We start from the raw sequence: 10,179 nt of genomic DNA on the forward strand, positions 1-10,179 counted from the left end.
CAGACACTCCTGACTCCCTGCAAGTGGTCCCAGCTTTTATCCCCAAGTGGGACCCCTGGGGCTCATTTCCCTTCTGGCTCTCGCTGCAGGGCCGGCCGCGCCCTGGGGGGAAGCTATAAGGCAAACTCACCTCCTCTTTATGAAGGGCTGTGGGAATCACCCATATGTCAACCTTAATTCAGGGCTCGGGGGTTCAATCCCCAGCATTTCAACAGGGTAAGTAATGCTTAGATAGTAGCATTTGTTTTCCTTTTATTTGTCTTGGAAAGCTTATTAGCACATTTGAAGTGTTGAGTGTACTGCTTAAAAGCGTGAAGAGGGTGTTAAAGCATTGTAGGTTGTCTGCTCTGTGTGCTTTTAAATGTATACGGTTTTTATAGAGTTTGTAAGTCACTTCATGTTTTTACTCAGTTCATGCAGTTTTAAACGTTCTTTTTCATGGTGAAAAAAGAGGAGGAAGTCACAGCTTGGAAGTGTGGCTGTTGGTGTATTTTGTATATGGATGAAGCAATTCCAGGCTTCTCAAAGGAAATAACCTAAGACCTGGAGCTAATTTGGGGGGAGGAATATTTCTTCTTCAAATGCAGTGAGATTTTTGCCGCAGGTTGAAACATCCATTTGAATTTGGATGACTTTTCCCTCTGATCACTCTTCTCCAGAGCTCCCCTTGAGGAACTCAAGTGTTGTGGACAGGGTGGAGATTGCAGAGTATTCACTCAGCCTGGCCAGAGCTATGCTGCCCACAAAGTGTTGTTGTCAGAAAGGATGTAATGTCGTTAGGTAACACAAAGCCTCCCACTCTCCACTGTGTGAGTTAAGAGAAAGAGGAGGTGGACCAAGTAGCACCGTGTGTTTCTGGGAGAATGCAGCTTTCCTAGTGCTGTAGGGGAGCAGTGCTTGCACCTCTTGGCTCAATGTCTCCTCACTGAGGCATGAGCAGAAAGCTGTCAGTGATGAAGCAGATCTAGCACGGTCGTGTTCTATGTTTGCTGCCTCCAGCAAAGGTTTCTGTGCAAAGGAAACAAATACATTACTGCCTGCAGGTGAATCACAGCCCTGGCTCCAGCACAGTTCTGAGTACTGGCCAAGGGCTTGGTAAATAGCATTCACTACTGCATCATGTTTATAAACCCTCGGTACAGTAAACTTCTAAAAAATATCTTCCAGCTTTGCAATAAATCTGAGATCAAGTGACTCAAAGGACATTGCATTACATCTGAATCCCCGACTGAAAAATCAAGTTTTTGTAAGAAACTCATACCTCCATGACAGCTGGGGAGAAGAAGAAAAGGAAATTGCCAATTTCCCTTTCAGTCCAGGGATGTACTTTGAGGTAAGTGAAACATAACTTCAAACTGGTAATACTGCCAAAAGGATTAGATGTGGTGCTTAAATGTCATGTCACTAATAGAGATTTAAATAAAATTGCCATTCCTGAATTTCAATGTCTTGAGAACATTTAGGATTAAATACTGGAGTAATGTATGTTTTCTTTTTAAATAGTTGCAAGAATTCAGCCTGTGCTCAGAGGAGATTTTAACTGAATTGAGTTGAACTCAGTGATCCATACGGGTCCCTTCCGATTCAAGTTGTTCTGTGACTATGAATTTTATTGACGTTCCACTTTTAAAAATGTTTATTTTTGCATGAAAAATTCTGTGTAACAGAGGCAGGGTTTGTCCAAGGCTTGGTTTGGTCATCAGGTTGCCTGAGCTTAAAACTTAACTGTTTCTCTTCTTGCTTTTCAGCTGATCATTTTCTGTGATGCCCACCAGTTCAAAGTTGCTGTTAATGGTGTTCACACTCTGGAGTACAAGCATCGTTTTAAACAACTTGAAAAGATCAATGTAGTGGAAATCACAGGAGATGTTCAACTGTTAGATGTGAGGAGCTGGTAGTTCTTTTCAACCTGTATTGAAAGAATTAAACCTCTTCTAATGACAGTGCCTCCCTGTCAAATACAAACAGGTGCTGACTTGCCCTGAGCATGCCTTTACCTGTCTAGGCTTCTCTGTCTGCATCTCTTGAGTTAGGTCCAAGAAGTGCTAACTGTGGGATGAAATCCTCCTCTAGGTTACAGTATCCTGACAAGCTAAATAAGTGTTTTCTCAGATAAATCTCCTGTATAACTGAACCTAGCAATATGAAAATGATGCATCATACTGTGTCTAACAGTTGCACTAGGTAAGTTCCAAGATAAACTAGTACTTGTCATTCCTTGGTAGCCTACAGTTAGTAGTGAGACTGAAATAGGATCTGAAGAGTTATCCACCCCAAAAGGGACAAAATTAAAGTCATAATTAAAATAATAATAATTTATTTAAAATAGAATTATGAAATATTCTCTTCTGCTTCTATATTAGCAACTATAATCTTTTTACTGAGGGTGCATTAAGCAAACAGTTGACCCTTCAGTTCTAGCAAAAGGAATTTGATAGTACATCTTAGCCTGCTGCTGCAGAAGTACCTTCTCTGACATTCATGGTTATATCACTTCTTCCATACAAGTGGCTGAAATCAAACATATGCAGAATTTCTAGGTTTTAATTTTCCGAAATGAAACAAATGAAAATTATTTAGGTGATTCTAATTGCGTGAATTGTTGAAAGCTTGTTTGATCTGAAGTGGCTTCTGACTGAGTTGAGGTTGCACAGACTGAAGGGGATGTTTGCAGGTGTCATTTTTTAAAAATGTGCAAACCCTGCTACTCCAGGCAGGGCCTCGACAAAGACTCAGCTACTCATCAGTGGAACAGAGGATGAATCTTTTTTGAGTCTTGTATAAAAACAGTCTGAAACAAGCTGTTCCTAACCAGTTTTCCATACAGATGTCAGGCTTAAGTTTTTATACCCTTTTTAAAAAGGAAGTTGCTACTGGCTGTCAGTACATGCCTGAGGGATGTTCCTATTTATCTTGCTGAAAGAGTGAAACACTTTCATGAATAAGATGTACCCTAAAAGACTGTTCAAGATAAATAACCTGATTTAATATATAAAAAGCATAAATAAAAACACTGAACTCTACTTTTCTCTAGGTGTAGCTAAGTAGCTACAATCCCTTTTTGGTCTGTATTTTGCCTTGTTTTGTTTATTATCTTACCAGTATGTCCAAGGTGTCATAGTGGTCCTGACTGGAAGGCCATTTCCACATTGAGGAGTTAGCGATCCACTGACCAGTCAACCCCAGTAGGCCTCAGCCTGGGCTGTGCTGGTGTGGCTGTCAGGACAGTGTCGTGCTCTCCCTACCCCTTGGCTGCAGGACACTTAGCTGGCTGATTTTAAGAGCTGGTAGACAGCTCCCACTTGGCAATGGCAATCACACCGCTTGTGTGTCCTTGTGTAAGGTAATCCTCTGTATAGGGCCAGTTGTGTTTTCAGCCATGCTCGACAGTCCAAGTGCTTTTGTTCCTAGCGGTGTAATGACCCAGCACCTCCTGATGCAAACAGGCAGTGAGACTTTTGGTGAAATCATTAAGGTAGCAAGCAATTTATTCTTGATCTTCAGGTGAATAAGAAGCTAACCAGTATCAGTCTTTAAAGAGTAAAGCTTTAGCTTTAGCTCCCATGAATTCTAGTGTCCTGTAACTTCCTTTTCAGTATCTTCTGAGACTTTACTTTTTACTTCCCTAAAAATGATAGAAAAGCAGATGTCAGGATTGCAGTGCATGGGTGCAAAGAGCACCGTGCTTAGGCTGCAGCGTGACAGCCCCTCCCTTGGTACAGTAACTGTGTGGCCCAAGCACAGTGGAATTTGAGTCTCACATGTTGTCACTCTGTTTCTGCCTTGCTATCAGAATTTGCTTAGAGCTTGCTCCAGTTTCCTGCTGTTAAGAAAGGAGCAGTTAAGGAAGTCATACAGAAAGCCCTCAGATCATCCACAAATTACAAAGCCAGATTTTTACAGTGTTTTATTAAAAAGTTAAGATCTTGGATCTGATAAAAATCAGTATGACAGTCTGCCTGTAACACTTGCATGTGTGAAAATACCATAATTCAGACAAAACTGGAAAACAAAGGGGATAAACTTAGAAGTAGCTTTGGAGTGGTTCTCCCAGAATGACTTCCAGTTGGTGAATTGTCTTCTGACACTGCTGTTCAACTTCTTCACATTCATCTAGAAAAAGAAATAAAGCAGGAATTCAGTAGTGGTTACAAGCTGCCCCAGGAAGGCTTCATCACTTGTCAAGGCTAGAACTGTCTTCAAACACCAGGTATGAAATAATTCAAAAATGTTTTGGCACTGGCTCAGGACTTAGCCAAATTATTTATACTTTAACACTGATCTAAAACATGCAACTGGGAAGGTGTGCACAATCTGTAGCACTGAAGAAACTCCTGCAATTTAACTGAATTTTAGAAGTGTGCTGGATACAATCCATTTCAGTTTGCATCCTGCACAGTTTGAACAGCCGTCCACTAATTCATAAGGTTTATTGCCATCATCCTCTCTGAAGCTTTGAAATAAGTGGCTCTTATTGTTTTTTGGTTGTAGCCCAGCTGCCTGCCTTCACTAAAGTACCACTTTAGAACATTACCTTCCATGAGCTCAGCTAAGAATGGAATAGATTCTGGTAGTAGGACCAAGTAGTTCTCCTTCAGTTTTTGTGCAAGTTCTACTAAAGCGAGCAGAGCAGCAAATCGGACCTAAAACAAAACAATAATCTTTGTAAGGAAACAAACATTACGGTAGAGTTCCCTGGCTTCTCCCCCTTCCCCCACCTTCATTCTGTATAAGGTTGTGAACTAGCCTTCCCTACTGAAGGGAACTACTTTTAAAAAAATTTAAACCTCAACATAGGATTTGAGATAATGTCAAAGGAAAAATAGGTTGCAAGAAGCAGTTATGTTGCTAGAAGTTATCTGATATAACAGTCTTTAACTTCCTGTTACAATGCCACTGTATCAGAAGGAATTATCTCCCTACAATGAAAACCCAAGTACTCCCCCTGAATACACATAACCTATCAAACAGGAGATTCTTGACAAAACTCCATATAACCAACAGTTCTGAAGGCTGATAAATAACTGTCTTCCGGTAGAATTTCCATCAGTATTTTAATTTAGGCTAGCATTGTAACAATGACTTGGCTAGTCCACTTCTGATTTTGGGGGCACTGCTCCCATTTTCTAGCACAACAAGAAAGACCAGCTCCAATTCTGATAGCTCCCAACCTTAGGAGAGGTGTGCCTCATTTTCAGCAGGATGTGGTAGTTCAGAGGTTTCCAAAGTGAATCATCTGCCATTGCCACTGAAAACTGAGCTATGCAGGGTATCAGGTGTGCTGTCACTCTCTCCTGGAACTTCTCATCTCCTCCAAGCATATTTTCTAGCTGTGGAAATAAAAAGCTTGTAAAACAAATCCAGGCTCAGACAAATCCAGCCAAAACCACTTCTTCTAGCTTTGGCTTTTCATGTACTCAAGAGTTACATCAAGCAGCATCAGTGGGAGTCCACTGGTCCACAAGAGCTCAAGAACATGCAAGAACCTTACAGAATGAAAATGATTAGAAAGACAATAAAAAAAAATTCACAGCCTTAGGCAAAGTTGTTTAGTTAATACTGTTGGTAGCCACAGGTAATTAATTAATCCCTCCCTTTTCTTAAGAGAGAAGATTAAGGCCTGATGGGGTGCGAAAAAAGAAAAGTCAGCTATGAATTGTTCTTGTGTGTTTGTCAATACCTGATCGACCAGAGGCATCATCAAGGTTTCTGCTCTTTCCTTACTCAGGAACTTCTGGGTGTCAAACAGGAAGAGCTTGTGCAGACAGTCCACAGTAAACTGCAACAGCAGACAACTCTTTTCTGTGCTATTCTCAGAGTCAAAGAAAGCTTCATCTGCATATAAATCAAGGAGAATAATAAAAAAAAATAAATAAAAATTGAAAAACTTCCCCCCAAAGACAGAAACTGTTAGTTTGTGAATATAGCTAAAGGATGTACCATAGCAGTTATGTACTCATCACTCAGACGAAGGAAGCAGATGCAGTATTTTATCTGGCTTTTAGCTAGTGCCCTAGCAGGTCTGCCACTGCTGTTCAGTCAGCTGCAGGCAAAATAGAATAGCCACAGGCTATAGGAAAAGTGCTCAGCCATACCTGTGGATATGGAGAATTTCTTCAGGTTGCTACAAATGGGATGGACAAATACTTTCCCATATGAAAAAGTAATACCTATTTGTGCCAAGAAAGCAGAGGAGTCTGAATACACCAGGTAGCAAATAAGGCAATGGAAGGTGGGGAGAAGAAAAAAACACAAACAAAACCACATCACCCTCTTTCCACACAATTTCATTCTCATGGAGTTCACTGGGACTGACACTGAAAATTTTCATGTGGTCTCAACTTTGTACTGACAGCCCAGAGCCCATGGATGAAAAACATCCTTTGGTTCCATCAGAAGAAAGATGCTTTATTTATGAGAGAAAGAAGAAAAAGAGAAAGGAGAGGTATGTGCTGTGAAGTAATTCTTGTAAGACTTAAACCTTCACCAGTTATAAATGGCATCTCTCATCAATCGGGGTTAGCCTGCCAGTGCCTCTCTGTAGTTAACTGAAAACTTACCAGTTTTAGAAGTGTTGACCTGGTTCAGTGTCTCAGCAAATGGCTTCACTAAATGACCAGCAAACAGGGTGAAGAGACCCTTGAGTTTTTCTGCAATGGAATCTGCTATGCGGTGGAATGTCAACAGTCTGTCTTTCAGAGTAGACTCTGTTTTGGACCAATCGAAGAGCTGAAAGTGAAAGGCCAATTAGCTCTTTCCTGTGTCTGTGCACTGGAAAATACAAACATGCTGCTGTAGATTAATTCTATTTAAACTTCTTACCTTGAAGAAGAGGGGTCTGAAGGAAGCCTCGGAAAGCTTCATAACCATACTTATTAGACAGTCAATAATGTAAGCCTCTGTCTTACCAACTTCCTCTAAATCATCCTAGAAAAATTAGAAAACACAATTCTGAGTTTGAAATGTAAGAATTTGAGCCTTCAAAAGCAGGTTTTAATTTTGTCTGTTTCAGCCCAAGTACTTAACCGTAGCGTTTTCTACCCCAAGAACAATTCCAGATCAGAGTATTTGATACTGGGAATTTCAGATCACTTATGCAATGGGAACTACTCCTGTTTTGTTAAACAAGTGACAGAGGCAGCGGGCAGAGGTTGCGCTGCTGCTGCTCACCCCCCTGACCAAGCCACCTGGGCGTGCTCTGTTCGGAAGTCCAGGGCCTTCATGAAAAATGCCGTCAGCTCAGACTGATGGGAGAGGAGGTGCTCCTTCTCCATGCCAACGATGTGCTCCTTCAAGATGTTCATGAGGGGACCCAAGCAGTGCTGCCAAAACAAAAGCAAAGCAATGCAAAGGCAACTGTGATATTGATGGTAACTGAGAGGCATTACAAGGGAACTGGATTTTGCACTTCACGCATTTAGTCATTAAAATACTGTCGATAAAATAAATAAAATGTTTGTCTGTACTTTTTGGGAGCTTAAATTAGTAGGATTCGTCAAGTTTGGTCTCCCTTCTCCAATACTGGACATACCAGTTAAGTCTGGAGGGTTTACACCTATGCAAAACGGCAAAGCCCAGATGAAAATTATGACTCAACTCGTGTTCCTAGCAGATAAACCAAGTCTTTTATGAGGATGATCTCCCAACCATTCATCATCTAACGTGCTAAGGACATGAAACTGGTGGATTTCTCCAGGGTCTAACTTTCCACCACTGTGGTACAGAAGAAAACAGGAACAATATAAACACTGTGCTAGCTGGGGCAGGGATACAGTTAATTTTCTTCGTAGCAGCTCATCTGGTGCTGTGTTTCAGATCCGTGACCAAAACAATGCTGGTAACACACCAGCCTTTTAGCTGTTGCTGAGCAGTGCCTGTGCAGTGCTGAGACCTTCTTTGTTTCTCACTGCTGCCCCAGTGAGTCGGCTAGTTGTGGGTAAGAGGAGACACAGCTGGGACAGTTGAACGGAATTTTGCACCACTTTTTTTCTTTCGTTCTTTTTGATCACAGTTCAAAAAAATGAAAACAAAAAATCCTTACCTTCCGTGTATTGGCCACTTCACTGTAACACTTTGTGAGTGCAGGCAAGAGCACCCGGGGAGCAAGCCTTGTCGCTAGGATAGTTTTCAACGATGTCACGCGTAAGCTTATCTGGGAAGAAGGACCAAACTCCACCACAATCCTTTCCAAGCGGACAATCTATGAGGAAATACAACCACAGTTAGGCATACTTCAAACAACTCAAGTACTTATTTTACAGTAGTTGTCCGTTCCAAGTGTCAAAAGGCAATTTTGATGTTTGCACCACTTGGAGCACTTTAAGTGAAGGTGTCTGTGTACAGAGCTTTGCTGTTTTCAGAGACAAAACACTGAAAAAAAACCACAGATGAGCAGCAGAGGATCAGATTTAGCCGAACTAGAGCTGCTAGATACATGTTTGATGAGAACATGGATATTACAGAACGATCCTTTAGGATTCATATCCCTTTCCAAAGAGGCAAACTGCAAGCTATCAGAGGAAAGAGCAGGAGATGCTCTTACTCTGTATCTTGGTTATCTGCATAAGAAACAGAGTAGAAGAGTAATACATTTATGACCTTCCAACATAGTTGACACACTCTCCTACTTCAGTTTCAGAGAGAAAAAGGCGATCTCTGTAGCCTCTTCTAAGAACTGGGCAGATCCTGTCCCTCTACTTATCTGTAGGAGTCAGCTCACCTGCAGCAAGCAATCCAAAAGATAAGGACTAAGGAAGTGTGGTAAAGTTTCTGCAACTTTCAGCAGAGCAGTGATGGCACTCAGCAAGTAGATCTCGTTGGAGACCAGCTCCTTCTTATTTTTTAATGTCTTCAACAGTGCTGGCATCAGCCTGTGAATAACCAAGCATAAAGATAGGTGAAACCACTGACCATTTGGAGGTGCATTTCCAATCACACAAATCTGTTAACCTTGAATGGACAATTTTTTCATGAAGTTTTACATATGTAGTTGAGAAAACATAATATTCTAGGCTCTTCTGCTCTATTTCATTTTTTTGAAGCCAATGAAAGACATTAGGTGTAGAATCATATAACAGTTTGGGCCAGAAGCAATCTTTGAAGATCATCCAGTCCGACCCCCCTGCCATAGGCAGGGACATCTTTCACTAGTTCAGGTTGCTCAAAGCCACATCTTCAGTTTCAAGATTTAATGACAATAAGAAACTTGTATCTGTAATGCAGTAAAACAGTCTTAAAAGTAGCAAGTTAGATGCTTGAATTCTTCTTGACTAACGAGAATAAAATAATGTAACATGCAGGGTTTCCAGCTGTACTGGTTCTCATGTTTTTAAATGCAATCTGTTCTACAGTAAAAATACAGAATATGGTCTGACTTTTCTAAAGCCATGAAGATTGCCCCTCTATTCACAGTAGCAGACTCCATAAGGAACTCTGCTGATTATAAAACATTGAAATGTCCTCACTAGCAAATTTGTTCTAGGACCAAGAAGCACCTTCAAGCATTATGAATGCCTTTATTCTTATCTATACAAAACACACACATGGGCAGACTGCCACTTGGCCTTCAACAGCATTCCTTCAGCAATGCTTTTTAGTGGAACTAATTCCTAAAAAAGTTCTGTTAAAAAGAACCCAACAGTAGTACCTTGGAAGCTGAGGTATTGCTTCGGCTTTCAGTGTGCAGGTGACCTCAGCTATACAGAGCAAAGCACTTCCCATCACGTTCTTTTCTTCCTTCTCTGAAGAAATTAGATCAATGGCAGTTTTCAGAACAGGTACAAATGGCACTGGATTTTCTGTCCCAAAACCTTTGCAGAGTAGCTTGAGGCTGAACAAAGCAGTCTGCCTGTTGATGGCTTGCTCCTCTTCTTCCTCCTTTCTTTTACACTGCACAATAGCAATGAGCTCAGGAACCAGCTCTAAGAGCTGCAGGATCTAAGAGGACAAGAGAACACACGTATTAGACACACAACCAGAAACTGAGAACCTGCAAGGTGACTCTGGGCAGGGAGCCTACATCTCACTACTCAAGAGCTGCCAGACTTGGCGCTGGTACCCGATGTCTTTATACAGAGCAAACCACTTCTACATCCATTTCTCTCTGGGTACTTCCGTAACCACTCTGCCTCACCTGGCTCTTCTGCCACCTTGTGCGCTGCTGCACCTTATTGTTCAGCA

At 41.4% G+C, this 10,179-nt stretch overlaps 2 protein-coding genes across 3 annotated transcripts in view; one reads left to right on the plus strand and one right to left on the minus strand.

The window, feature by feature from the left end:
• Positions 1-2,016, plus strand: part of LGALS8 (lectin, galactoside-binding, soluble, 8) — a 12,385-nt gene extending 10,369 nt beyond the window's left edge. Inside the window, exons 7-8 of one of the 2 annotated variants that reach the window (XM_008938952.1) lie at positions 1,168-1,333; positions 1,749-2,016. In XM_008938952.1, coding sequence (XP_008937200.1) covers positions 1,168-1,333; positions 1,749-1,898 — 316 coding nt within the window. In that variant the 3' untranslated portion in view covers positions 1,899-2,016. The remainder of the gene's footprint in view (positions 1-1,167; positions 1,334-1,748) is intronic. The other variant, XM_008938951.1, reaches the window with a different exon arrangement.
• A 1,862-nt stretch (positions 2,017-3,878) lies between these two features.
• Positions 3,879-10,179, minus strand: part of LOC103771650 (HEAT repeat-containing protein 1-like) — a gene marked incomplete at its 5' end in the record, with an annotated part of 14,189 nt that continues 7,888 nt past the window's right edge. The window contains 11 exon segments of the mRNA XM_008938953.1: positions 3,879-4,113; positions 4,535-4,643; positions 5,172-5,330; positions 5,681-5,835; positions 6,561-6,729; positions 6,823-6,927; positions 7,188-7,322; positions 8,042-8,200; positions 8,720-8,870; positions 9,647-9,936; positions 10,133-10,179. The exon segment at positions 10,133-10,179 is cut by the window's right edge and continues 16 nt beyond it. Coding sequence (XP_008937201.1) covers positions 4,025-4,113; positions 4,535-4,643; positions 5,172-5,330; positions 5,681-5,835; positions 6,561-6,729; positions 6,823-6,927; positions 7,188-7,322; positions 8,042-8,200; positions 8,720-8,870; positions 9,647-9,936; positions 10,133-10,179 — 1,568 coding nt within the window.

This window comes from Merops nubicus, unplaced genomic scaffold (genome assembly GCF_000691845.1).
Source record: "Merops nubicus isolate BGI_N331 unplaced genomic scaffold, ASM69184v1 scaffold37664, whole genome shotgun sequence".
NCBI lineage: Eukaryota > Metazoa > Chordata > Aves > Coraciiformes > Meropidae > Merops > Merops nubicus.